Source organism: Ochotona curzoniae, unplaced genomic scaffold (assembly GCF_017591425.1).
Source record: "Ochotona curzoniae isolate NIBS_2020 unplaced genomic scaffold, NIBS_Ocur_1.0 scaffold_274, whole genome shotgun sequence".
Classification (NCBI taxonomy): domain Eukaryota; kingdom Metazoa; phylum Chordata; class Mammalia; order Lagomorpha; family Ochotonidae; genus Ochotona; species Ochotona curzoniae.
In genome coordinates, this window is record NW_024467101.1 from 4,185,517 (window position 1) to 4,212,762 (window position 27,246).

Below are 27,246 nucleotides of genomic sequence, written 5' to 3' on the forward strand. Positions count from 1 at the left end.
GTCAGATACACAGAAAGAAAGAGATAGAAAAAATCCTCCGTCCGATGACTCATTTCCCCAACAGCCAGAGCTGAGCAGATCCAAAGCACTTTCCTTTGACTTTCCTTTGGTCCTTGACTGCTTTCCCAAGCCACAAGCAGGAAGCTGGATGGGAAGCGGGACTGCCAAGACACAAAAGGTACCCATACAGGATCCTGGCACGTGCAAGGCGAGGACTTAAGCCACTAGGCTACTGCACTGGATCTGGAACAGACTTTCAAAGTCACAAACAAAAAGCCTCAGGCACTGAACTAAGGGTTACTGCACTGCTCACAGGGGCTCGAGCACTCGGCACCTCAGCACTGTCCAAAACGGCAGAAAATGAAACCCAAAAAATGAAAAAAAAAGAAAAAGAAAGAAACCCAAGATCTCTGCCCTTAGCACTGTCCTAGCGTGACCTGTGCCCCACCTCCAACTGTTCTGTTGGAGCCCTGAGCTCTAACTCACCCAGAACTGGACTCAGAGACAATGCCCTTAAACAGGTGATTAAAGTAAAACATGGGAATGTGTGTGAGAACAGGGGTGGCTGACACTGTGGCGTAACACAAAAAACTGCAGCTGCAGTGCTGGCATCCCATACGGGCACTGGTTCAAGTCCTGGCTGCTCCACTAGGAAAGCAGATGACCCAAGTGCTTGGACCCCTGCACCCAAGTGGAGACCCAGAAGCAGCTCTGGCCCCTGACCAGCACAGCACCGGTCATTGCAGACATTTGGGGAGTGAAACAGGATACAAGATCTCTCTGTTTCTCATGCGCCTCCCTCTGTAACTCTGCCTTTCAAATAAATCAATCTTTAAAAACAAAACAAAACAACAACAACAAACTAAACTCATCCACAGTTTTCTGCGGAACGTCAAGAGGTTTTCGTTTGGCAAAATCTAATCTACATGCAATACAGGCAGGCTAAGGGAGGCAGGCCCCTGGCAGTTCCCATTACCCATACCAACAGGTTGCCCCCAATAGCTCCTCCTGACCCCCACTGGTGGCTCCGCTTCCAAATTCAAAAATAGAGATTTCCATCAATGCCCAAGTACTTTAAATAGTGTAGCTTCAGGGTCAACACAGTGAGTGTAGAAGGCTAAGCCTCTTCCATGGTGCTGGCATTCCATATGGGTACCAGCTCGAGTCCTGGCTGCTATACTTAAAATCAAGCTTCCTTGTCAATGGGCCTGGGAAAGCAACAGAGGATGACCCAAGTCCTTGGGCCTCTACACCCATGTGAGAGACCCAGAAGCCCCTGGCTCCCACCCCACCAGCTCCAGACCAATCCAGCTCTGGTCAGTGAGGCCAAGGAGAAGCCATCCAGTGGATAAAGACTTCTCTGTCTCTCCTCTCCATAACTATACCTTTCAAATACAAATAATTCCCACAACCAGCCAAAAACTTGCAGCTTCTTAAACTACTCAGTATTGCACAGGAATTATGCTGAGGACATCCTGTTTTAGAATTTGCTTTGGAGACAACTGACAAGTCATCTCCCAGCACGAACCACATTCTATCTTTAGGAAATAAAATCTCCAACTATTTTTTTTTGAAGATTTATTTTTATTGCAAAATCAGATATACAAAGGAGAGATAGAAAGATCTTTCATCTGATGATTCACTCCACAAATGTCTCCAATGGCCGGAGCTGAGCCAGGAGCCAGGAGCCTCCTACAGGTCTCCCATACAGGTGCAGAATCCCAAGGCTCTGGGCTGTCCTTGATTGCTTTCCCAGGCCACAAGCAGAGAGCCAGATGGGAAGCGAGGCTGTTGGGATTAGAACCGGCACCCACATGGGATCCTGGCGCATTCAAGGCGAGGACTTTAGCCACTAGGCTATCATATCAGGCTCAAGATTTTTTTTTTTCTTATTGGAAAGTCAGATTTATAGAAGAGAGAAAGATCTCCTGTTCGCTGCTTCACTCCCCAAGTGGCTCCAATGGCTGGAGCTGAGCCGATATGGAGCCAGGAGCTTCTTCTGAGTATCCCACACATGCTCAGGGTCCCAAAGCTTTGGGCGTTCTCTGTTGCATTCCCAAGCCACGAGCAGGGAGCTGGAAGGGAATGGAGTAGCCGGGATACAAACAGACACCCAAATGGGATTCAGGAGCATGAAAGGCGAGGATTTTAGCCACTAGGCACACCAGGCCCATCTCCAGCTATTTAGAAAGAAATGAGGGACAGACACTAGGAGGCATGCCTGGCCATTCAGCCAAGCTGGAGCTGGTCACTGCCGAATACTGCTCTCGGTGGTCCCTTCTTAGGCTGTCAGCCCACGTGCCAGTGCTAGGGGTGGGGAACAACTAAGGGTCTGATCAAGGCCTCTTCCCCGACTAGGAACAGAGGTCCCGCTCAGTGCTGACAGGACATGCCCTGTCTGGAAGGCCAGCAACAGCCCCTCTACCCAACTTGTGCTGGCCTCCGGGAGGGAGTCAGGCCAGCCCTTCTCTCCCGAGGGGTTAAGGCCCAACGGCCACAGACAGGGTCTATTTTCCAAATTAAAAGCAGGTCAGGGACACAGTAGCCTAGTGGCTGAAGTCCTTGCCTTGCACACACCAAGATCCCATATGGGTGCTGGTCTGTAACCCAGTCGCTCCACTTCTCTTCCAGCTCCGCTTGTGGCCTGGGAAGAAACAGAGGATGGTCCAAGCCCTTGGTATCCTGCATCCACATAGGAGACCCGGAAGAAGTTCCTGGCTTCGGACTGGCTCAGCTCCAGCTGTTGCAGCCACTTAGGCAGCGAACCAGTAGACAGATATGTCTCTCCTCTAAATCTGACTTGCCAATAAAAATAAAATCTTTGGAAAAAAAAAAAAGGTCCCCTGCAGTGCTGTCAGGTCTAGCAGGTTGCCACTGACAGCACTCAGGGGTGTGGCATCCCAGAATCCAAGCCCCTCTGAGAGCTGCCCAGTAGGACAGGGTGAGCAGAGTCACTTCAGGTCCACCAGATGCAAACAGCACAGGCTGCGCGGAGGTCGGCAATGTGGAGGGGGCAGGGAATCACAGGCAGCTCAGGCCGTCAGTTTGCCCCAGCTGTGACCCGGCAAGAGCACCCTAAATTTCTACATCTGATCCGAATCCAGTTTGTACCCTGGCTTCCTTCTATCCTCCTGCTGGCTCACAGCTTCCACCAGGTCCTAGAGTGCCAAGCTCCAGGGCAACCTGAAGGAACTCACACATAAAACTAGAGGGACCCAGAGCCATTTTAAAGGGACAGTCACTAAATAAAGTAACTGTACCTCCAACCCAGGCCTGTCCCTTCTTAAGTCTCCAGGAGAATGACTTCTGTTGTTTCCAAAGCTGTCAAGCCTGAGAGGGCTTCTTGCCCGAGCCGCTCTGGACAGGCAAGATCCACCCCCTCTTTACGCAACTTTGCTGGTATCACAAAGTAAGCCTTCATTCAAATCCCATCTGGGGCCTACAAGCTGGAGGCGGGTGGAATCTGCTTCCTCTAACTGCAGGGTTCCCAAGCCACCAAGTACACAATAAGACCCCAATACCAACCTGAGATGCTAGGACAACAGCTCAGCCCACGCTCAGCCATGGATCAGCACCGACATAGAGCTTAGACAGAGCTGCGCATGGCTCAGGCCTCCTCGCAGTCACACATCACTCACATCACTGGGGTATCAAGAGTTCTATTGCTGATGTGCAGGGAGCCCACGGGAGCAGAGGGGAAGGGCAGTGCCATGGAGGCAGAGAATCCCACGTCAGGGGCGATCAGCCTTGTCATGCATTACACAGAACAGGTCCTCCCTCTGAGCAGGTGAGCTAGCAAGGGGCTTACAACCCTCTTGCCTGCATCCTAACCTCCCAGCAGGCCAAGCCAACTGGTAAACCCTCAGGGACATCCAGGCCAAACACCATCCCAGCTGGATGCTGCATTCACAATGGTCAAGACATGACATCAACCCAGATGCACATACAATGTGGCACAGGTATGTGATGGGCATTTCAAACCAGACCCTGCTGCCTCAGGCACTAGGCAAGAGCCTAGAGGTCAGTACATGAAACACACCAGACACAGAGAAACCATGTGACTTCACTCATGTGTAGAAACTGAACAGGCTACTTTAATGGAAGGGGAGGGGAGACTAACAGGTCACTAGGGTAAGGGGATAAGGATGAAGGCTGGACATCAGGGACTGGAAATACATCAGACAAGGGGAACAGTCTAGTGTTTACAGCATACAAAAAGGCATTATGTTATACAAAAAAGTCAGGAATTTGAAACTTTCCAACACAGAGACAACTGATGTTTAAGGAGTCTGTTAGGCACCCTGGCCTGTGTGCACGCAGTGGGACACAACACTGCCCCTACATTGATACAAACATGGGGGACCAGGGTTGGAAGAACCCAGTCAGCCCCTCCCACCCTAGCAGGTGCTGGGGGTGACAGTGAAGCTAGGAGAGAACCTCAGGGTGGGAAGAGGCCTAGGCACAGGAGCACCCAGGGTAGGGGGTGGGGGGGGCAGAAGGCAGGTAAGAGGTAGCCCCCAAGGCAGGGAAAATTGCCTGTGCTCAGGCAGGGAAGGGTCCTGAATAAGTGCATACCCTCACCCCTCTTTGAGGTCACGTGGCCCAGTGGGCAGGTCACTGTGCCCCAAATGGGGGTCATGGGGCTCTCTGGATGCACAGGCCGCTTCATCACAACTGTCTGGGTCAGGTTGAGAACCCAGGGATGTAGAGCATGGGACAGGCTCTCCTGGGGTCTCCAGCACTCCCTGGGGGGCATCTGAGGACACCTCCTGGCATCCCTGGGTCTCAGTTACCCCTTCCTCTGTTTTCTGGGGCTCTGGAGCCCCTGCACATGCTAGGTCCTCCTTCTGGGCAAGGGGCTTCACAGATTCTGACAGTATAGGGCAAGCAGCTTCGAGGGCTACCCCCTCAGGCTGGGGAGCAGCTGCCCCCACAGGACCAGGGCTACCCGCAGAACTCGCGGGTGCAGGGGTCTCTGTGGGCCCAGGGATGTTCTGCTTGGCATTTCTGGGTGTGGATTCAGGTCTTGGTCCTGCAGGGGTGGCCGGTGCTGCTGGGACAGGCCTCGGGGGAGTGCCCATGTTGAGAGCCAGGGCCTCCGCGAACCTGGCTAAGTACTGCCTCACCACAGGCAGCTGGGGGGCCACTGGCGGCTGGCTCGAGGCCGGGGGCAGGGAGCAGGGCATGGCGGCACGGAACGCTGCAATATTTTCAGGGTCATGAACTATTCCCTCGAGCTCCTGGCAGAAGAGCTCATAGTCGTTAGGCAGGGGCAGCTGCCCGTCCAGGTAGGGGGCTGCCCACGCCCGGGCACGGCCAGTCAGGCGGCCGAGGATCTCACAGACACGGCTGAGCTGGTCTTGGTAGTGATCGAAGCGGAAAGACATGTAATCACCCAGCTGGGCCAAAAAGCGGTCCAGCAGCCACGGGGAGCCATCGAAGGTGCCTGGATCTGAGCCAGGCACCCAGTGGAAGTCCACCCGCAGGGGCCGGGGTACACGCACGGCAAGGGGCACCCTCTCTGGGGGCTTCTGGTCAGGGGCGCTGCTGTCGGGGCTCTTCTGCTCCATGGTGGTGCGCACGCAAACCGGGTCCCCACAGCAGGGCCTCTCGATCCAGGGATCCACCATGGGGGCATACGCCACCGCACCAGAGGCTGGGTCCATCTGCTCCCAAGGGTGTGCGTTGGCGTAATTGGCTGCTGCCTGGATGGGAATAGGAGGGCCTTGCCGCTGGGGCTGGCCGTGAGACATGCTGGGAGCACAAGGGAGCAGGGAGCTGGCACAGGAGGGCAGATGCAGACAGAAGAGGCTGGCACGGCACAATGGGCTTGTCAGGGATCTGCTGGTGGGATGTGGCTGACCCGAACCAGGTGCAGAGGAGCAGGGAGAGCTGACAGCTGAGCCGAGAGGACTGTCAGACGCAGACCATCGTCCGAGGCAATCTGTCCAAAGACAAGCGGGAAAGCAGGAACTAGGCTCCCCTGATGGTCATGGTGCCAGCAGCAGAGAACCAGCAGGCAAACCCCTGGTACCCAGCTAGGAGCTCTAAGTGCAGGTGGGTAACCCTGGTACCCAACTAGGAGCTCTGAGTGCAGGGGACGGCCTGGGCAAGTCCAACACCACAGACAGATGCCACCTGTGATGCTGAAGGGGCAGGGCCCGGTGCCAGATGCTGTCACCCCCAGGAGAACATGGGGGTCAGGCAGGAACTGTCGTGGAGTCTCGGCACAACAGCAGTTGCAATTCCTCACTGAGCACTCCAGCGGTGCCAGCTAACGGCCCATCCCACCTTGACTTGGGGTTGGTACCATCATCACCCTGGCACTGCCATGAAGTGACACCCCACCCAGCAGCAAGTGGCTGAGCAACTGCCACCCATGCCATACTTCAAGGTCTCAACCCTTTTAGCCCTTGAGTACACACACAGCCCATCCTAAGGTTCCTCCCCACAATGGCCCCAGGGCACTGGGCTACTACAAGATCCAGGCATGCCCAACCCCTCATACTTTTCCAAACTCTCTGAGTGCAGGCACTGCCATCCCCACCCCAACACAACCTCCCTGGATTCCCCATGTCTGTCAACACTCCTGCAATGTGAAATCCTAGCTTCTAGGGCCAGTGCTTAACGCCAACATCCCATAAGGGTGCCAGTTCCAATCTCAGCTGCTCCACTTCCAGTTCAGCTCCCTGCTAATGTGCCTGGGAAAGCAGCAGAGGATGGCCCAAGTACTTGGGCTCCTGCATCCACAGGGAGACCTAGAAGCTCCTGGCTTCTGGTTTTGGCCATTGGAAGTAAGCCAGTGAATGGAAGATCTCCAATTCTGCTCTTCAAATAAATTAATAATAACTTAAAACAAAACCCTAGAATAACGGGCCTGGCGGCGTGGCCTAGTGGCTAAAGTCCTCGCCTTGAACGCACTGGGATCCCATATGAGCACCAGTTCTAATCCTGGCAGCTCCACTTCCCATCCAGCTCCCTGTTGTGGCCTGGGAAAGCAGTCGAGGACGGCCCAAGGCCTTGGGACCCTGCACCCGTGTGGGAAACGAGGAAAAAGTTCCTGGCTCCTGGCTTCAGATCGGCATAGCACCAGCTAGTGCGGTCACTTGGGGAGTGAATCATCGGACAGAAGATCTTTTTCTCTGTCTCTCCTCCTCTCTGTATATCTGACTTTCCAACAAAAATAAAATAAATCTTAAAAAAAAAAAAATCCTAGAATCCCATTTGCTGTACCTACCCCCCCTCTTTGTGTTGCTAAGGGCCTGGAGACCCCAGTCGCTGGATCTGCCCCTCCTCCACACAGTGGTCACTAAAGGTCCCACACATCAGTGGCAACACTTTTGGTGTAAGGAGCCCTGCTCTGGGACTATGTATCTGTCCAGATCAAGTACAGCCCAGTCTGCCCACTCAGGACCCCCATAAGGCCCTCTCTGTCCCACCCACTCAGCTAATATCCAGGGATACAAGGCCTACAGGAACCACAGAGGGTCTTCCCACTGGGAACCCAGCCCCTCCCCCCAGTTCCCTGGAACCCTTCAGACCCAACCACTCCCCTTCTGAAAGCCCAGCCTCCCCTTCCCCCACATATACCAGGCCTACCTACCCCACAGGCCCGCACACGGGTGTTGAGTCCAGTCCTGCCCTTCATCTGGTTCTAACCAGCACCCCCCACAGCTGCCCGGGAGCCACTAAGCCACATCTCTGCCGTCCCTTCTTCCTAAGCTGTACTTGGAAACAAACCATCGCCCTGCCCACCTGCCCACCGTCCTCACATCTGACAACCTCCCGCCAACGCTCCCCTCGCCTCTGCCCACCATTCCCGTCTCTTGCTTCTGTCCCCCACCTCTGCCTGACCCTGGGGGCACCTGGGGCCTTTTCCTGGACTGGACAGCGCTCTAGGGGCAGAAGCATGGAACTGCGGCGCATGTGCACTAGGGCAGTGCCTGGGACCCCTCCCCCCCAGAGTAGATCGTGCACCAAAAGCCTCAGTTGACTGTCCGGCCCTCCCCGCCCTGCCGCCGCCATGCAGGCAAGATGAGCATACAAGCCCCCCAGGCCAGTAACAAACTCACCTACCTACAAACACGCGAGGCGCCGGCCGAGAAGGTCCCAGGGGTCGGCAGCGGCCAGAGACGGGCCTTCCTCCGAGGGCCAGGACAGAGCGCGACCTACAGTACGAAGAATGGAATTGGGCACCGTGAGAGTAGGCCCGGAGGACGCCGCGCTGCCTCCACGGCCTGCACTGCAGAACCGACAGAAGGGCCCTCGGCCCGGCACCCCAACCACCCCAAACCCTGCCAGCGCAGACCCCGGAACTGCGGCGCGCCAGCCGGGAGTCGGGAAAGGAACGCAAAGGCGCAGCCGACACGTGGCTACCTCGCCGGCCTCCCGAGCGCTCGCCGCCACACCGCCCTGCCAGCCCGAGCCGACGACGCCCGAGCCCCGGAGAAGCGCGGATCGCAGGCCACGCCCCCAGCGCGCGCGCGCGCCCGCCACGTGCGTCCCCGTGCCCGCGCCCGCCACGCCCCCTCGTCAGCCTCCCGGGCGGGCCGCGGCCGCGCGCTCCGCCCCCCGCGCCTGCGCCGTGCTCCGCGGGGCTGTGGCCGCGCAGGCGCTCGGGGACTCTGCCAGCGCGGCAGCGCGGCAGCGCAGCGCGGGGGGTGATGGGAGCGCGCCCAGTGCCACGAGAGCAGGCGGGACCGTGTGCGCAGGCGCGGGGCGCGGGGCGCGGGGCGCGGGGAGGGTCGCTGCTTTGCTCTGAGCGCGGGCTTGTCCGTCTTCCCGCCTTACTCCGCCATTGCTCTCTTGCAGTCAGCTGAGGAGGGCTTGGGGTCCACCAAGAGGCCTCCGGGCCTCGTGTGCGCTTCCCTGGGAATGTGCGGTTGTTCTGTCATCTTCCAAACCGGTGCTGGATAACCCAGCGTCCAGCTCTCCACACTCTTCTTCCCCCAGCCCTGGCGCCAGCGGCCGGCGTGCCAGGAGACTGCAGGCAGAGCTTGTGGGTCTCCAGGGCGGTATGAGTGTGCAGGCCCCTCCCGAGATGCAGTCGGACCCATAGAGAACTGGCAGGACCACTGTCCTCCGCAGTGTCTGCGCGGATGGACGTGCCCAAGTCCCCAGACCCTTGGGTCAAGGACCTGGATGTCCGCCACACGCAACCCGGACGCCCTGGAAAATGAGGCTGGTCAAGGTAGACACACCAGCTCTCTCTTCGTCCTGGGCAGTTGATTCCCTTCAGGAAAGGGCTCTGAAATGTTATCTGCGTTGACACCGAGCCTTACTTTCTTTGATCTTTGAAACGAGAATCAAAGATCGTATTGTACCTTCCTTACTCCTGGCCCGCGCCGCCTCCCCTCCCCGGGGGCGATTATGGAGAGGGTGTCTGCAGGACTTCAAATTCCCCGGGCCAAAAATAATAAAAGTGGCACCCAGCCAGGAAACGCTGCCCCCTCCTCCTCCTCGGAGTGTGAATGAAACTTGGATGTTTCGGTTGTGTCTTTCCTAATTGAACCGATCATTTAAACTTCCTCCCTCAGGGCAGAGGGGGGAGTTCCAGTACATTTTCAGCTGAGCCTAGTCATCCATTCTGGCCAATCGCATCTGCTCAGCCAGCTGCCAGCCAGGCCTGTGCAAAAGGCCCAACAGCCTGCTACCCCGCCCCAAATCCAAATTGCGTTCTCTCTGACCATGTTCTGTGCGGATGAAATGTCACAAAATCTGAGCCACTCTGAGGTGGTACACCATTATGGCTCAAGCCTTCTAGCCAGAAAGGGGGAAAAAAAAAAGAGAGAGAGAGACTGAGAAGTGACACTTAGCATGCTAGCCCAGTTTCACAAGATTATACATGACAACCCAGGTGGGCCTCTCAGACAAGGCCCCAGAGCCCTAGGGTCTTAATTCCCTTTTCTTAAGCACTTCCCGCACATATAAGCTAACATCTGCCTGGCTACCAGAACATCTTTAAAAAAAAAAAAAAGAAAACAAAAACAAACTGTGTGGACACAGCATGGTAGTCTAGTGGTTAAAGCCAATGCCTTCCATGTGTCAGGATCCCATTCCGACGCCAGGTAGTATTCCTGGTGCTCCACTTCCCATCCAGCTCCCTGCCTGTGTCCTGGGAGAGCAGTCAAGGATGGCTCAGTGCCTTGGGACCCTGCATCTGCATGGGAGACCCAGTTCCTGCTGTGGCAACCACTTGGGGAGTGAACCAGTAGATGGAAGATCTTTCTGTCTATGTCTCCTTCTCTCTGTAAACCTGACTTTCCAATTTTAAAAAATCTTAAAAAAAAGAATAAATTACGCAGCCTCTTCAACATTTTTTGCACCAAAATCAGCTCACTTAACCTCTATTTTCCCACAAACTGTTTGAAGTGCCCTTCTACAATCCAAAACAAAATCATTGGCAAGCTCACGTGGCTGTATCAATATCAGCTGCTGCTGACGTCAAGGGAAGGAATGCACAGTTCATCTTGATAAAAGACTTAGTTCATCAAGAAAGCACAACCGCAACTGGGCATGCACCTAACCGCAGGATTCCAAAGTTAGGTTGTAGCACAAACTCAGCTGCAGGCCCAGAGGCCTGATACTTCTTCTCAGCAAAGACTCATAAATGCACTCAAACCCAGTAACAGCAAAACCCGTTAGGGACAGGTGTTTGGTGCTAAGCAGTTAGGATACTGCTTGGCGCATCTGCAACCCCCATGTGGGTGCCCGACTGTAACTCCTGGTTCCACTCCCTGTGGCATCTTCTGGCGTAAGTACTCCTGGGAGGCAGGAGGTGACTGCTTCCAATAGTTGAATTCAAGCCATCCATGTTGGAAACTTGGACTGAGCTCCTGACTCCTGGCATTGACCTGATGCAGTCCTGGATGTTCCTGGCATTTGAGGGACTGCTTCCTGCATCAGGTCCTTTGAATTTCATGGTCATGCCTCACTTGGCCCATCACCACCTCCAGGTCTGCCCTCGGACCTGGTTCTCTCGCGTGCTGGTGTCATGGCCCAGCCTGATGTGGTCCACCCCCTGCCCTGACATTCACCAGTAGGCACTGTGATCCAGCCCTGCCAGGCAGGCTCCTCAGCCCTAGCTTTCATGTGCACTGGTGGGCAGTGGCCATGCCAACTAGCCCAGCCCAGGTCTCCCATATATTTGGATGCCTTAGTCTCCCATATACGTGGATGTCCTCTGGTTTCCTTACTCTAAACCACTGCGTCTCAGCCCCCTCATATACCTACGAGTGCAGTGGCCTGGTTCATGGAAGTCCCCCAGAAGTTATTCCTCACTTACAAAACAGTCTCTAGAGCAGTCTCTTCTCCCACACATCCCAACTCTGGGCAATCCACAGTTCCCATGCCTATGAACACACACAGGCCCCCAGGCTTGGTCTACTGGTGGGGCAACATACCAGCCTGGAGCCCTGCAACAAGCATCTTTTAGAAGATGCTTTCTTTTTCTCTCTCTATGAAGAATCTGGCTGCACGTGCCTATTGGTTCACCTAAGTCCTCACATTGGGGCAGGTTCCAATATTGGCTGGTAAACTTCTGATCCAGCTCACTGCTGATGTGCCTGGGAAAGCAGTGTAAGATGGCCCAAGAGCTTGGACCCCTGCAGCCACATAGGAGACCTGGAAGAAGCACTTGGACTCCAGCTTTGCCCTAGCCCAATTCCAGCCATTGTAGCCATTTAGAGAGTGAACCAGTGGATAGAAGATATCTGTTTCTACACTATATCTTAGCCAAAAGGTCGAGAAGCAATGAAGATATCTTTTTTATAATTCTGCCTTTCTTTTTCTTTCTTTCTCTTTTTTATATCATAAAACAATATAAACTTAAAAATATATTTATTTTCGGGCCAGGCACAATGACTCAGTGACTAAACACTTGCCTTGCACATGTTGGGGTACAACATGGGCCACCGATTAGTGTGCCGGCTTCTCCACTTCCCATCCAGCTCCCTGCTTGTGGCCTGGGAAAGCAGTCAAGGATGGCCCAAAGCCTTGGGACCCTGCACCCACGTGGGAGACCTGGAAGAAGTTCCCAGCTCCTGGCTTCGGATCAGCACAGCTCCGGCCACTGTGGATGCTTGGGGAGTGAATCATCATCATCTTCTCTGTACATCTGATTTTGCAATAACAATAAATAAATATTTTTTGAAAAACATATATATTTATATTTATATAATTTGAAATGCAGAATTACAAAGAGGAGAGACAGAGAGAAAGATTTTCATCATTGGTTCATTCATTCCCCAAGTGGCTGCAATGCCTAGAGCTGAGCCGATCTGAAGCCAGGAGTTTCTTCCTGGTCTCCCACGCTGGCGCAGGGTCCCAAGGCTTTGGGTCATCCTCCACAGCCTAGTCTGTGGAGTTGGATTGCAAGTAAAGCAGCTGGGATACAAAGTGGCTCCTATACAGGGAGGAAAGCACTGCTGGGAGGCCTGAGCAGGGGCCCCACCTGGTCAGGCTTCAGAGAGGGCTTCCTGGGAGTAATGGTGAGATCCTGCACTGAGTCTAATATTCCCCCCACCTCCACCCTCCAGCAGTGGGAATTGGCTGGGTGGAAAAGTGGAGGCATGGCTCTGGCCAGGGGTCGGCACGGGCAAAGGCTGAAGACCAGCAAGCAAGGTGTGTACAGGACTAAGTTCAGAGTAGGCCAATGAGGGACCCCTTCCCTGAGAGCCTTCATGGTGGCAGGCTCAGCTAATGGAGTCAGCTCAAAGCTACTCAGAGCCTGTGTAGACCAGACTCACCCCAACCACCCAGTCTAGGCCTCCCATTAGGGCAGGTCTGGGTCTTTCTCTAATTTTTTTTTTAAATATTTATTTACTTTTATTGCAATGTCAGATACACAGCAGGGAGATGGATGGAAAGCAGGCTGCTGAGATTAGAACCGGCACCCATATGGGATTCTGGTGCATTCAAGGCAAGGGCTTTAGCCACTAGGCCATCATGCCAGGTCCATTTATTTGCAAGGCAGAGTTACTGAAAGAGCCAGAGAGAGAGAGATCTTCCATCTACTGATTCACTCCCTAAATTTCTTCTGGGTTTCCCAGAGGCTCAAGCACTTGGGTCATCCTCTGCTGCAATCCCAGGCATAAGCAGGGAGCTGGATCAAGAAGAGCAGAAGTCAGAAATCCAACCGGGAATCAGAAACTGGTACTGCATGCAGTTGCTTAGCCCACCGCATGGCAATGTCAGCTCCAAGGGCATGAGGCCTTTAGAGAAAGTGAAAGTGTGGGAAGGGATGGGGGTGGGAGTGGTAGCTGGGGGATGAGGTGGGGGGTTGTGCCTCTAACTTGGCAGGAGTGGGGCTGTTGTGAACACGGAGCACGTGGCCTTCTCCAAGAACTTTGAAAATCAAATACTCCCCAAGCTAAGGAAACCCAAGCATGGGCTGCCGGTTAGGGCTTTATTATTACAATCACTGGACCCAGTGCCAACCACCAGGGGCAGAACAATGAGCCATTGAAGGCTGGTGCAGGGCTGGTCTCCCACCCAGACAGGGGGGCCTGGCGCTATGGACACAGAGGTGGTGGTCGTCTGCCTGCACCCGGGCTGCTCCACTGCACCCATGGGCATCGGTCTTGTCAATCATCAAATGGGCAGAGCTCAAGAAAATACATCCTAATACAGAGGACCGGGTTGGGCAGGGGGTTGAAATCCACAGGATGGCTGCTCTTGAACAAGGCTGAAGACACTGCCAAGTGAGATGGCTGCCCCGGTGGCCTGTGGACTGGGGTGCTCAAGGGGCCCAGGAGCCGGGCCCAACTGGGTCCTTCCCTCCCTTCCTGCCCCCCCCACCCCCAACTCCCGCAGGACTTCACACTGCCTCTTGGTTAGAGCCCCACTCAGTTCCCAGACACTTGGTGTTATTCAAGCATCAATGATAAGCCAAGAAGATCCAATTTTATTAGGGGGAGAAGTCACTGTCGCACAAAACCCTAGAGGCCAGGTGGGCCCCACCTTGTCATCTCTGATGTCAATCCACCCCTCCCCCAAACCCCAAGCCAGGCAGCACAGGGGCGGGGTAGGATTACCACCCCTGTGGTCACTGGGCTCCCTGGGCTTAGTCACAGATACAGAAGGTCCCCACGAGGGAGACCTCTTGCTGCTCATGTGCACCTCAGATGGTGCTGGGAAGGCAGCGGTGACTGCTGCTGCTGCTGTTGCTGGGGCCCCAGCTTGGGTTTCTGGGATTAGGGTAACCTGAGCACCCATAAACTGCACCAGGGCAGGGATTAGGCAGGCAAGGGACTGGCATGCTTGGCCGGGTCCCTGTGGGTCGCTGCAGCCGGCCTCCTCCTTCAGGGCCCTCAGGCACAGGTGCTTGCCAAGAAGAGGAGGGGGGGTGTCAGGGAGCCCCAGGGCAAGCTCCAGACACCTGAGCCATCTCAAGGAGCCAGGCTGTGCTGGAGCGGGACAGAGAGGGACAAAGGGGTCCTCCAGTGCAGGACCCAGATGGGAAGGCAGCAGGCATGGCTGCTCCCATGACCAAGTACTCTGGGCTGATCTGTACAACGCGCCTGCTAGGGCCTGGTACAATGGTTCAACTGGTTAATCCTCCCCGTGCAAATGCCAGGATCCCACATGGGCACTGTTCATGTCCAGTTCCCATCTTGTTCCTTGCCTGTGGGCTAGGAAAGCAGTAGAGGATGGCCCAAAGCCTCGGGACCCTGCACCCACGCAGCAGAAGAGGCTCCTGGATCCTGGCTTCTGATAGGTGCACTTCCGGCTAACGCAGCTGCTTGGAGAGTGAATCAATGGATGGAAGATCTTCCTTTATGTCTCTCCTTCTCTCTGTATAACTGACTTCCTAATAAAAATAAAACAATTTTTTAAAAAAAGCAATGAACCTATTAGGTTAGCCTGGGCAACCACAGCAGCCATCTCTCATCCGAGGTCAGTGAACCCCTTTTGGGAGAGGAAAGAGCTGGACCAGATGAGGACAGCACCCTTTTACCCAAGGCCTTCAGTGGTTCCCCTTCCCCAAGGGTCAACCTCTTGGAGCATCCTTGCCTGTCGAAGAACCATCTAGAACCATCTAGGCAGTTCCTTCCCAAAGTGGAATATCCCATTTTGTTGTTGCTGCTGCTGCCAGTTCCCCACAGTGGGTAGCTCCTTTGCTCACCAGCCCATTGAAGATATCAGGCTGGGCCAAGGGCAGGGCAGAGCATTGGCAGGCCTGGTTGCATACAGATACCTGGCAGGGCAGGGGGGGAGCAGGGAGCAGGCCTGGCACAGGAGACACCCAGGGCAGCATCCAGCCAGACTGCCCAGCTCTTAAGTGGCGGTGGAGAAAGGAAGGAATGGGTACAGTTGGCAAATGCGGTGGGAAAGGGGGAGGTGGAGGTAGGCCAAAGGCAGAAGGGCCTCTTTCCCAGCCTGGGGTCCCCATGACAGATTTAGGGCTGCTGCCTGGAACTCTGTGGATGCCTAGGAATGGGACGCCAGCAGACAGTCAGTCAGTCAGTGGTGGCAGCCCAAGCCAGCGGGAGGCAATGAGAGCAAAACTTAGGACTCAAATGGAGCAACCCCAGCTACTGGGTCATCTCCCCATACTCCCAGGGCTGGGCACCAGTGAACAGCTGCAGCCCAGGAGCAGGGTGGTCCCTTAGAGCTTGAGTTCCATTTGGAAGCCGAATTCACTCAGTCACTTCCTTCCCAGGGCTGGCCTGTGTCTGGCAGTGGTCAGCCGCTGTGGTCCGCCACACATACACATACGCTCTCCTACCCCAGGACTGGAAGTGGGATGACAGGGCAGGGGAGGGAAAAAGGAATTGAACCCTAGGCCGCCGGCAGGGGCGCTGTGGGTTCGGGTGTCTCTCGGAGTGGCCCTGGTGCAGGTTTTGGCTTACCTGTGGCCCTAGTGGGTGAGAGCCCACCTATAGTGGGCTGTAGTGGCATGCTGCATGGGCATGGGGGCTGCAGCGGCCACAGGCCAGGGGAGCATGTGTGCCAAGACACCATGGGGCAAGCCCATACCTGAGGCTACAGAGGGAGGGGTAATTCCAGTGAGCTGGCTGCCCAAGACTCCTGGGGGCCCAGCCCTCCCCTCTTGCACCCCTGAGTCCTATGTTCAGCCGTCTGTCACCCCAAGGCATGCCTGTCACCTGCAGATGAGAGTGAAGGGTATTGTGGGGGAGGGGAGATGCACTCAGGACCTGCCAGCCAGCAGTGGAGGGGGGCGATGCTCAGGGAGGTATGAGAGAGAACCCTCCCCACTTCCCAGGGGAGACTCATATGGAGGGGGCCCCAGTGAAGTGCCCTCTGCCCACACCTCCACCTGCCCGTGCCCTTGCACAATCCCAAGCAGAAGCAGAAGCGTGCTGGGGGTAATTGCAGGTTACACGGAACAATCTGAGGAATTAAAATCATATTTTCATTGCACCATAAAAACATGCAAAGGCGGCGGGGAGGCGGCTCCCCTGGGGGACCAGGCAGAGAGCACCTGGTGGGGAGGGGCCAGCACAGGGGCAGGCCTGGGTGTGTGTGTGTGTGCAGTGAGCCTGGACTCGGGCTGGTCCAAAGGACAATCAGGACAGATGGCGCTGTCTCAGTGCACAGGTCCTGCTCCCCCCACTCCCAAAGAGAAGGTAGCATTTCTTCTTCTTTTTTTAATTTTATTTTTATTGCAAAGCCAGATAGACAGAGAGGAGGAGAGACAGGAAGATCTTCCCTCCAATGATTCACTCCTCAAGCGGCTGCAATTGTTGGAGCTGTGCCAATTCAAAGCCAGGAGTCAGGAGCCTCGTCCAGGTCTCCCATGCGAGTGCAGGGTCCCAAGGCTTTGGATCATCCTCGACTGCTTTCCCAGGCCACAAGCAGGGAGCTGGGTGGGAAGTGGGGCTGCTTGAATTAGAACCAGTGCCCATATGGGATCCTGGTACATGCAAGGTGAGGGTTTTAGCCATTAGGCCACTGCACCAGGCCCTATAGCATTTCTTCTTAAAATATTCATTTGTTTAGAAGAGTTACAGAGAGAGACAAAGAGATATGTTTTATCCACTGGTTCATTCCCCAAATGGGTGAGGGGATTCCAGTAGCCAGCGTTATGGCACAGCAGGTAAAACTGCCGCCTGTGATGCTGCCATCCTAGATGAGTCCTAGTGGCTTCACTTCCCATCCAGCACCCCATTTGTGGTTTGGGAAAGCAGCGAAGGATGGCCCAAAGCTTTGGGACTCTGCACCTGCATGGGAGACCAGGAAGAAGCTCCTGGCTTCTGGCTTCAGATCAGCTCAGTTCTGGCCATGGAGACCATTTGGGGAGTGAACCAGCAGATGGAAGATCTCCCTCTGTTTCTAAGTCTGCCTTTCAAAAAATCTTTAAAAAAGAAAAGAAGTGACTCAAGCACTTGAGCCATCCTCCACTGCTTTCCCAGGCACACTACAAGGAGCTGGATTTGAGTGGTGCGGCCAGGATTTGAACATGTGCCATGTGGGATAGTGACACATTGCGGCAGCATCCACGCTTAACACATAGCCACAGGGAACGTTCAAGTTCCTTGCCTGCCCACACAGCAGAGGTCGCCACCTGGGCCAAGTATCCAGAGATTCCCAACTGCCTGGCCACTACCCAGAGGGAGGCCAGGGAGGAGGGAAGACAAAAAGCTCAGCCATCCCCAGGGGTGGGCAGCCAGGGCGTGCCACCAGCCGTGCGTTAAATGGGACACGGCTGATCTGGCCCTGCACTTGGCATCTTAATTGGGCGGCTGAGGTCTGTCTCAGTGCACACGCGCGCGCCCTGTTCTGCAACAGAAACATTCCTTTGTGGCCTGACAAGCAGGGTCCCATCCAGGGCTCCCGCAGACTCTAAGCAATGTTTTCTTAAGGAAGACACGAGTGAATTAGCAGCCACACTAAAGCCCCAGCACAAAGCCCCAGCCGGGCCTGCCACTGTCAGTGCTGTCTGACTGGCAGGTAAGGCGCGCCCTCCGTGGCCCATCAAGCCCCAATGGGCTGGATTAGCCTGAGCTCGGGCGGGGTGAAGGTAGGGGCAGTCAGCTCCTGTCCTTGGAAGCCTGGGAGTGACCTGGGCAGGGGGAGGGAGGTTTTTGTTGCTACTGTAGAGGCTCACTGCTGCCTGTGGGGTTAATGCTAGGGGGTCGTGCTGGTGGGCGTGAAGACACCACGGCAGAACACGCTAGGGAATAAATCTTTATTTATATTCCAGAGACGCCAGGGAGTTCGGACCTGGGCGGCCCACAGGGGTGGGTTTCTGCTCAGGGCGTCATCAGCCGGCGGCGAGGGGGTGGCAGGGTGCAGGAGAAGGGGCTGCAGATCCCCTGAAGCCATCCCTGCAGGGCATATGGGCATCTGGGCTGGTCCATGCTCTTTGGAGGAGGGGCAAGGTGGGCCCGGCTTGCACTCCCCCAACCAAGTCCTGCATTGGCTGTGCTGGTGTTGGTGGGAGAGTGAGAGGGTTGGTTAGGCATAAGAAGCCAGGGTGTGTGGGAGAGGGGCATGTGAGGCGGGAGGGAGTCCCCATGCTGAGGTTCCTGTCCTCTCTGCAGTTTCCACGCAGACCCTGGAGCCAGCCCCATGGCATCTCCAAGGGGGGCACTCGCTGCCCAGAGGGCCCTTTCAACCCACAGGGGCCTAACAGCCATGGTTGGCGTGGGGTGTGGGAGAGGGACATCCCAGCAGCCTGTAGCCCATCCTGTCCAGGGACCCAGCCCATAGCTGGCCTGCCCTGCTGGGTAAACAGAAAGCAGAGCAGGGAGCAAAAAGGGCCTGTGGGAGGCTCAACCAGGCCCAGAGACATTGGAGGCTGAGCCTGGCCCTTCCACGCCTCCGACAAGTGGGTGGTACAGCAACAGCCAGGTTGGGCTCTCAGGGTGTCCTGCCTCTCAGCCGTGACCCAGACCCAGGGCATGCGGCTCACGTGTTTGCATGAGAGACCTGGCTTGGCAGGTGCAGCCTTGCCGTCCATACACCTACTGGGAACCGTCACAGTCCTCCCCCACCACGCTCTGTCCTCACAGCGCCTTCCCCTCCTGTGTACCTGGTCTTGGGCCCTTTGTGGAGCCAAGGGGCAGTGAGCCGTGTGCCCTCAGCCTGGCAGGGATGGCCGCTTAGCCTCAGCAGCCTGTCACGGTGGGGTCCAGGCCTGAGCGCTTGGAGATGCGTAGCTTGACCACCTCCTCGGAGCAGGTGGGGTGGATGCCCACAGTCCGCATCACCTGTGCGTAGGATGCCCCGCACCTGCACATGGGCGGGGAGTGTGAGGAAGGGTAGGGGTGTCAGTGTCCATGTCGGGCTGCCCCTGGGGAGGCCTTGGGCATTGTGTGGTCTTCCCCAACCCTCACCCCATGCTTTCTTCTCTAGCCTGCAGCAGCCAGCTCTCTGGGGGCACAGTGCCCAGGGACTCCCCAGGTACCAACCATTTTAGTCCTCAGAAGCTGAGCTGGCTGTTGGCAGCCCAAGTTCTAAACCTTAGGTTCCCAAGGCACAGCGCTTTTTCTCTATCCTTTACTTTCTCTGTGTGTAGACTATCTGTGTCCTGCGTTTTCCAACCAGGCATCCTACTCTGTCCTTCACTGTTATTATTGATTTCTCAGAGCTGTTCCCATATTAAGGAGTAACCCCTCGTCCCTGGGACTTTTTCTGGCCCTAGGCCTTTCCCTGTCCCCTGCCAGTCCTCCACCCCAGAGTGAGTGTCTCCTGGGCCAGAGCTAGTGTCCATGGAGGGAACAGCCTGCTGCTCCTCCCATGCTGGGCCTGGGCTTACCCGCAGTCTCTCCCCTTGCTCCCTGGGGGTACCCCACCCACATGGGCTGTGCCCGGCTCCTGGCACCTGTCCACTCTGGACCAAGACCCAGAGATGGCTCAGTCACACAGCTGGGAGGACACAGGTTCCATGACCATGGTCCAGTACTCCCTGATTCCCTCTCAGAGAACTTTGCCTGGGAGATCCTGACCCTGTTCCAGGATCCTACCTGCCTGCATGGGCCCTCTTCCCTCCTGGCCCCTGACCTTTGGGACTCCAGGACCAGCTATCGTTTTCTCTCAGGCTGTGCCTCACATCCCGCTCCATTCAGAGTCACCACCACAGTCGCCGAGGGTTCCCAGAGCCTGAGCTTTCCGAGTTCCAAGCCATATGGCCATCAGAACCCTGGTCATGTGCCACTGTTTGCTCTGACCCGGAAGAACATGCGCTTCCAGACACCCTATGCCTGGTAGGACAGGAAGTGAACCTGTCCAAATGAACCTGTCCTAGGAGTGCCCTCTATGAGCATGCACGAGGTGCCCATGGAGTGGGGGAGCAGGGAGTGCTGCCCTGGGGACTTACCTGATGCCCAGTGCAAATCCCTGAGTGACTTCGCCCGCGTTGGGGCCCAGGAAGTGCAGGCCCAACACGGGCTGCGGGGGCTGTCTCAAGCACACCATCTGAAAGCCGGGGTGTTGTGGCTCAGCCTTGGGTACCCACTAGCCCCGTTCCAAAGCCTCACCACTCCCACCTGGACCCCACACCTGGCTCCTCCTTCCTGACCCCAGCCTAACCCCTCCCCAAGCCCCACAAGAACACCTACCTTTATGTAACACTGGGACGCATCTCGCTCGGCCACCGTGAACTCGAGAGGTTTGTAATATGCGTGATAAACCTGAATGACAACAGGCCCCTCTGCAATCACAGTCAAACAGGTGTGGAGGGGGGCGGGTAGGGGAAGATAAGGGGATGCCCTGTCACAGGGTGACTGTTCATGCAGGGGTGGGATATGGCGGTGGGAGGGGCATTGCATGGGGAGCAGGATATTTGCATCAGGGGGCTGGACACAGCATAGCGGGCAAAGCATCGTGTCATGGGGGCCATTGCATGGGGGATGTGACATTGATGGGGCGAGGGGGGTGGCAGGGAGTGGTGCATTGCACAAGAGGTCACTGCACAGGGAAGCAGCACAGTGTGGTGGGTGGGATCTTGCGTGGGGGTGGGGCATGGCAGTGGAAGGGGAGCAAGGTGGGCAGGAGCACCGCGGGAGGGGTCCAGGAGGTGACTGGGAACAGCATCACTACGTGGCCATGGAGACCTGTGAGTTTCCACCAGCAGCAGAACAGGTGCCAGGCTGCCCAAGTGCCACCAGCCAGTCCTAGCTACACGGCCTGGTAAGTTTCACAGCAGAGCAGGGACCCCCAAACATCAGTTCTGTCCCCCATAAAACCCTCTTCCTCTGGCATGAGTGCCTAGGCTCAGGTCCTAGCAACCCCACACCTCGAGACATGCACAAGTGTGGGCAGAGCAGACTGGGCAGGGACACTGTGGGCAGTGCATACTGAGGGGGTGTGGCCTGCTGGGTAGGGGCAGGTCCCCCAGCCTCCCTGGGGCTCCCTTGTGCCCCTGGGCCCCCCTTCTTTCGAGCAAGCAGCAACAGGAAGAGGAGGAGGCAGGCGCCAGGCAGCCGAGGGCCAGAGTAAGCCGCGGCCACACCGGAGCTGTGGGACAAGAGCTTTCAGCACCACGAAGGCCAGAGGCAGCATGCTGGGGGGCAGGGTGGGGACCCCCACATGTGCGGCACAGCCACTGCTAATTAATGCAGCCTAGGAGAACATTGTTCCGGCCAAGACGGGGCTGCAAAGACAACAAACAGAATGGAGTATTTGGCCATTCAACGTGTAGAAACTTAAAACAACGTTCTAAAAGCGCCAGGAACATGTGTCCTGGAGCACTTAAGACGGATTCAACAAAAATAGCAAATAGAGTGCCGGGGGACAGGTCGGCCTGACAGCCTGACATCCCACTGATAGAGGGGCAGGGACTCCGGCACTGGCCCTATGGCTGCTCGGCTCCTCCTGTGGTGGTTTTACAGGAGATTGGGCAGCAAGTAGACACCACGCTGAGGTCCTGGCTCCAAGGCCTGGCAGGTCTTCCAGCATGTTCCGCACCCCCTACTCTGCCCAGCCCCCAGTAGGCTGCTATAGGCAGCCTTGACTGGGCTGCGAGGCCCAAAAGATTCCTGGAAGAGGGTGGGAGGCTGGGCCAGGGCCAGGGTTGGGGTTGTTGCCCACAGGAAGCAGGGACAGGAGGAGGGTGGGGTGGAAGTCAAGGGAAGCAAGGGTGGGAAGGCACCCAGGGAAAGCGCCTGGCACCAGGTGACAGGCCCTGGGTGCCCGACTGGCAGAGACTGGGTCGGAGTGAGAAGCTATCTGCAGCAGAAGCAGGTGGGGCCATGCAGGTTGCAGGGAGCTGATGTGGCTTAGGGCCCCTCCCTCTCTTGCATGACACACATTGACCCCTGGGACAGAAGCACTATGTTTGCCAACGGCCTTGGCCTTTCCCTTGTGTGGGGAGCTGCATTCCCACGAGCCCCTTTCTCACTGAGTCCCCATGCCCCGTCCCTCCAGGCACACAACACCCCCCCCACCGACTCCAGCTCACAGGGTCCAGCAGCAGCAGTTCCTACCTCAATCTGTTCCTGTCCATGGCGAGCCACCGCCTCTTCCTCAGACAGCCCCACGCAGCCGTACTCCAGGGGAGTGAAGACAGTCGTGGGGACCTGCAAAACCCAACTGGAGTCAGGCCTGCCCCTTGTCCCCAGAACTGAAAGTCCGCACAGCACGACGTTGACAGCAGTGATGGCGGCCTGGGCCCTCGACATGCCATGGGCACAATGGGCTCAGTCTCACTCATTGTTCTGGGCCACACTCTTGGTGCTAAACCACATGTATGTTCACATAGGTATACAGGAAGACACGTACAGACACGTGCATGGCTGTGTGCACATCATCTTCCCGTATGTCACCACACATGCACAATCCTCTGAAATATGAGTTAACACAAATGCATCTGTAATATGCACAGGTCCCTATACATAACATGAGCTCTCACACACCTCTGCACACACATGTGAGACCTCATTGTACATACATATGTGCATGTGAAGACATGCACATGAGTGCTTTGAGCATGTGTGCACAGGATACATGTGTCCGTGTTTCCACACACATGTGCAGTCATATGTCATATGTGTGTACACACATGTGTGGTCACACATATTCCTGCATACAAGTATATAGTGCACTCACACGTTCTTACACACACATGCACATGCAGGCACAGGCCCCCCTCACCCCAGGAGAAGGAGCCTGGGTCTTCCTCTGGCTGGACATGGCCCTAGGGGAGGACTCACGTTGCTATAATCCATCAGCTCTGGAGACTGCCCGAACAGCCGCTGCGCCAGGAGCTTCCCCGCCATGATGGCTGTAGGGGTCAGCTCGGGCCGCCCCTGGTGGAAGGAACTCAGGTTTATTTCAGCAATACACCTGCCATCTTCTCAGTAGGAAGCCTCTGGGTTTGCTTCTCTGTCTCTGCCAGGGATGCCTGTGGCTCCGACCCCTTCCCAGAGGAGGAAAGGAGGCCAGCTCTGTTGCTCTTCTCTGAACCCCCTCCTTCACCTCTGTAGGGTGCCCCCAAGGTGATGAAGCTCAAAAAACACCCCAGCTGTGTGTGCAGGAGATCCCAGCTCCTGGGGCGGGGGGTACTGTTCCATAAGCTGGAGGTGCATGGCCCAGCCAGTGACAAACCCCACAGCAGAATGTCATTCCGCCGAAGACCTGTCCATCGTCCCAGGATGTGCCTGCCTCGGGGATGGGGGCGGGGTGGCGGCCTGGGCCTGACTGCCAATCACTTGTGCTAGCAGGAAGTGCAGCTGCTGTTCAACATTCCAGGAATGAGCCGAGATCCACAGAGATAAACTCGGGCACCATGCATTCCACGGCGTGGGGTGGAGGGAAGGCCTGGCTGATGGCGGAAACATCCACGCACCCCCAGCTCCTGCCCAAGCCCCGATGGTGGTACACAACAGCTCATGGCCTGTCCCTCAGGGGTCTTCCCAGTCCCAGTGAGCTGTCCAGCTGCAAGCAGGGGTGCCTTTCTAATAGAGTGCTATGTGTGCACTACAAGGTTCCTGTAGCTACAGCAGGAGCTTCAGGACAGCAGCCTTCCCCCACCCGAGGGGGCCCTACTCTGGGCTCTGCAGCCCCTGGTGGACAGTGGGGAGGGAGGCTTCCTGTTGTACATAGAGATGTGTGTGGCCCGCTCCTGCCAAGAGCACGGGCAGAAGTCCCGGTGGACAGTACCTGGCAACTGCCCAGCTAAGCAGGCCTAGGTTCTGGCACTTCCCTAGGAAGGAAGGGGCTCAGCCTGGAACCAGCTGCAAGCCCCAGCGAGGTAGGCCCACTCAGGCGTGCCTTAGAACTGCTGCCACGCATGGCATTTCCTGAGCCTGATGGTGCTGGAGTGGCAGCTGGTGCCTGGTATCCATTAGCGGTGGCCACAGCTGGGTGAGGGGCTCCTGGGACCCTGGGCAGGGAGTGGGGCTCCAGGGGTTGAGTGGGAACCCAGTAGAAGGGTTGGCATGGGGCCTGAAGTCTGCTAGAATGGTTACTTGCTGGACAAGACGAGCAGGCCCAGTCCCCCTGCCCTGTTTGCATGTGGGTGCCAAACTCTCTTCAACCCCTTAGCGGGCCTGGGTGTGGCCTGGAAGCAGCAGGGGGCAATAAGGGAGGGACAATTCTTCAGCACTGAGTTCATGTCGCCCTCACACCAAGTCCCACAGACCTCACATTCATACTCCCACTCCCCCAGCCTCACCCTCAGAGTGGGCTTCAGAGTGGGTAGGCAGGGTGGCACTTGCACAGGTGCCCTCGATGAGCTTGCTTGGCCTCAGCCTAGGGGCATGTCACCTGTTGTGTCCCACATGTCCTCTGACACCTGTCACCTGGGCCTCCTGACCAACACGCCACAGAGGTTCTGTCCATTCCCACAGTGCCCCTCAAGCCCAGGAAAAGTACCCTGGGATATAGTGGGTGCTCAATCTGTAGCTGATGACCAAGTGTATCTTCACATGCTGGGGTAGGTGCAGGGCTCAAGGCACCAAGATGTGCCTGGGGCATGCATGGGGAGCAGTGGGAAGAGGGATGGGGTTACCATGGCTACTGGGAGCTGGGGGTGGCAGCAAGGACCTTCTCCAGGCGTGGCCACAAATGCTACCTCAGTTGTTCTGAACCATCAGGTCTGTGGCCATGGGAGTTGGGGGCAGTATACCTGCCCAGGAGCTTCTGGCAGGGCTGAGAAAGGCACAATGCCAAGCCAGGGGTCCTGCGATTTCCACCAAGGCCTCACCATGCAGGGAAGTGGCCAGAATTGCAGGTCCCTGGCTCTTTCTCCAGGTATCCAGTGGTGCAAGGACATGCAGGAAAAGCCTCAGGGCCCCAGAAAGTAAACTGAAGCCAGAAGGGTGGGATCTGGCAGGCTTCTCCCTCCTCAGCTCTATGAGGTGGTGGAGGGACTCCAAAGGCTGTGTCCATTTCCAAGAGGCAGCAATGACTCCCAACCACCCCATGGTTGAAGCCAAACCTGGCGTTCCACAGAGCCCTTAGGTGGCAGAAAACTTGCTTTTGGTTTTTTTTTTTTCCCTTCCCCCAAAACCACCACTATGCCCATGCCTGGCCTCCACAGGAGAAGGATGCAAGAAGAGGATCCCACACCCATTTCTCCCCAGCAGGTGAGCACTACTAACACCTGGCCCAGAGCTGGGATGGCAGCACAAAGAAGCTTCCCTCCCCACCGGGGGATGGCGTCCCCAGCACCATGTCCTGCTCTGAGTGGGGTAGGGGTGGGGCATGCTCAGCCTGGGCTGTGTATACCTCTGCCACATCCCCAATGGCGTAGATATGCGGGACGGAGGTAGCATCGTGGGCGTCCACCAGGATCTTCTGATTTTCAGGATTGGTTTTCACCCCTGCACTCTCCAGATTCAGGCCCTTGGTTTCTGGAACCCGACCTGCAGGAGGGGGAAGCAGAAAGGGAACGGAAAAGTTGATTTGGGCAGTTGTGACCTTGGTTAGGTTTGAAGTCATTTCCTGGGGCCAACCCATTAAGCTGGTGCCTGGGATGCTGGCATCCTCCATTGGGGTGCCTGGCTGTACTCTTGATTCCTGCTAAAGTGTAAGGGTGTGTGTGTGTGTGTGTGTGAGTGTGTGTGTGTGTGTGTGTGGTATGTGTGTGACTCAGCACTTCAAATACATAAAAGCACAAGCTAGCATTGAGACACAGTGGTTTGAGACACCAGAGTCCCATGTTGGAGCTTAGGTTCTGGCTGCACTACTTCCCATCCATCTCCCTGCTAGTGCACCTAGGAAAACAGCCCAAGACAGCCCAATTGCTTAGCCACCTGCACCCATGTGGGAGATCCAGATGGAGATCCTAGCTCTTGGCTTCAGCCTGGCTCAGCCCTGACTCTTGCCAGGGGCTGCTGTCTGCTGCTTTCCCAGGCATATTAGTAAGGAGCTGAATCAGAAGTAGAGCAGCTAGGACTCGAACGAGTGCCCATAGGGATGCTGGGATTACAGGTGGGTCTTAACCTGTTACACCACAGACTGACCTTGCCTTGCAGTGTCTCAACCACTGTAAGGAACACCCTCTCTAGAACAGTGGTAATGTCGTAGTGACTACCTCTAATACATGCTGGTATTCTAGCTGCCCAAGATGGAATCTGCCTCAAGGGCTGCCTTCTGTCCTGTGGAGAGGGAGCAAGTACTTGCTGACAGGCCAACTGCCTACCTTCAGAGGTCTGGGCACAGGGCTCCAGAACCTTCCATAGGCTCCAATCTCCTCCAGCACCCACCAGTGGCTCTGGTGCTGACGTCAGCAGGAGAAGCAGTGCCAGACTGGGAGCCTGAGGGTGGCAGGTACCATCCAGTATTCTACGTTGCCCCCTGCTGCTCCTGAGCCAGGAAGAGCCATGGGCCCAGGCCCCGCCGCCACACACGGGCCCTTCCTGACCATAACCACCTGGATGCTGGGTCCTGTGTGGATGGAAGGGTTTCTGAGATGAAACTGGAAGGGCACACGGCAAACACTGGATGTGTAGAACATGCTGCCCTTCTTGGCTGGATGGGGGCAGTGCACACATGCGTGTGAGTACAACTGTGTGCACAGAGTACATGTTACCTGTAATACATACACATGCCCGTGGACACGACCAGCAGCAAACAGTACACATGACACCCATGCACACATATAAACAATACAGGTGTGCAGACATATACATGTACACACAAACACGAGTGTGCACACACAGGCACACACAGGTGTGCACTCACACATACATGTACACACAAGCACGAGTGTGCACTCTCACACACAATCAGGCACACACAGGTGTGCACTCACACATACATGTACACACAAGCACGAGTGTGCACTCTCACACACAATCAGGCACACACAGGTGTGCACTCACACATACATGTACA

At 56.2% G+C, this 27,246-nt stretch overlaps 3 protein-coding genes across 12 annotated transcripts in view; all 3 read right to left on the reverse strand.

Moving 5' to 3' along the window:
- GNB1L (G protein subunit beta 1 like) overlaps positions 1 to 8,151 on the reverse strand; it is a 48,809-nt gene extending 40,658 nt beyond the window's left edge. The window contains exon 1 of one of the 2 annotated variants that reach the window (XM_041003758.1): positions 8,077 to 8,151. The gene's annotated coding sequence lies outside the window, so the exon portion shown is untranslated. The remainder of the gene's footprint in view (positions 1 to 8,076) is intronic. The other variant, XM_041003759.1, reaches the window with a different exon arrangement.
- Positions 4,075 to 8,158, reverse strand: RTL10 (retrotransposon Gag like 10). Of its 2 annotated transcripts, none has more exons than XM_041003756.1 (2): positions 8,077 to 8,158; positions 4,075 to 5,944 (listed from the first exon to the last, which is right to left on the reverse strand). In XM_041003756.1, the coding sequence occupies exon 2, from the start codon at positions 5,751 to 5,753 to the stop codon at positions 4,578 to 4,580; it is 1,176 nt and encodes a 391-aa protein (XP_040859690.1). In that variant the 5' UTR covers positions 5,754 to 5,944; positions 8,077 to 8,158; the 3' UTR covers positions 4,075 to 4,577. The 2 variants fall into 2 exon arrangements, with proteins under 2 accessions (XP_040859690.1, XP_040859691.1); XM_041003757.1 differs by having other exon boundaries at positions 8,073 to 8,126.
- An 8,631-nt stretch (positions 8,159 to 16,789) lies between these two features.
- Positions 16,790 to 27,246, reverse strand: part of TXNRD2 (thioredoxin reductase 2) — a 45,542-nt gene continuing 35,085 nt past the window's right edge. For 5 of the 8 annotated variants that reach the window (XM_041003951.1, XM_041003954.1, XM_041003955.1 and 2 more), the window contains 7 exons: positions 25,636 to 25,772; positions 23,118 to 23,213; positions 22,392 to 22,484; positions 20,526 to 20,597; positions 20,285 to 20,382; positions 18,998 to 19,197; positions 18,137 to 18,390 (listed from right to left, as the gene is read on the reverse strand). In XM_041003951.1, coding sequence (XP_040859885.1) covers positions 19,074 to 19,197; positions 20,285 to 20,382; positions 20,526 to 20,597; positions 22,392 to 22,484; positions 23,118 to 23,213; positions 25,636 to 25,772 — 620 coding nt within the window. In that variant the 3' untranslated portion in view covers positions 18,137 to 18,390; positions 18,998 to 19,073. Of the gene's footprint in view, positions 16,826 to 18,136; positions 18,391 to 18,997; positions 19,198 to 20,284; positions 20,383 to 20,525; positions 20,618 to 22,391; positions 22,485 to 23,117; positions 23,214 to 25,635; positions 25,773 to 27,246 lie in introns of those variants that run through there. The other 3 variants (XM_041003953.1, XM_041003952.1, XM_041003957.1) reach the window with 3 other exon arrangements.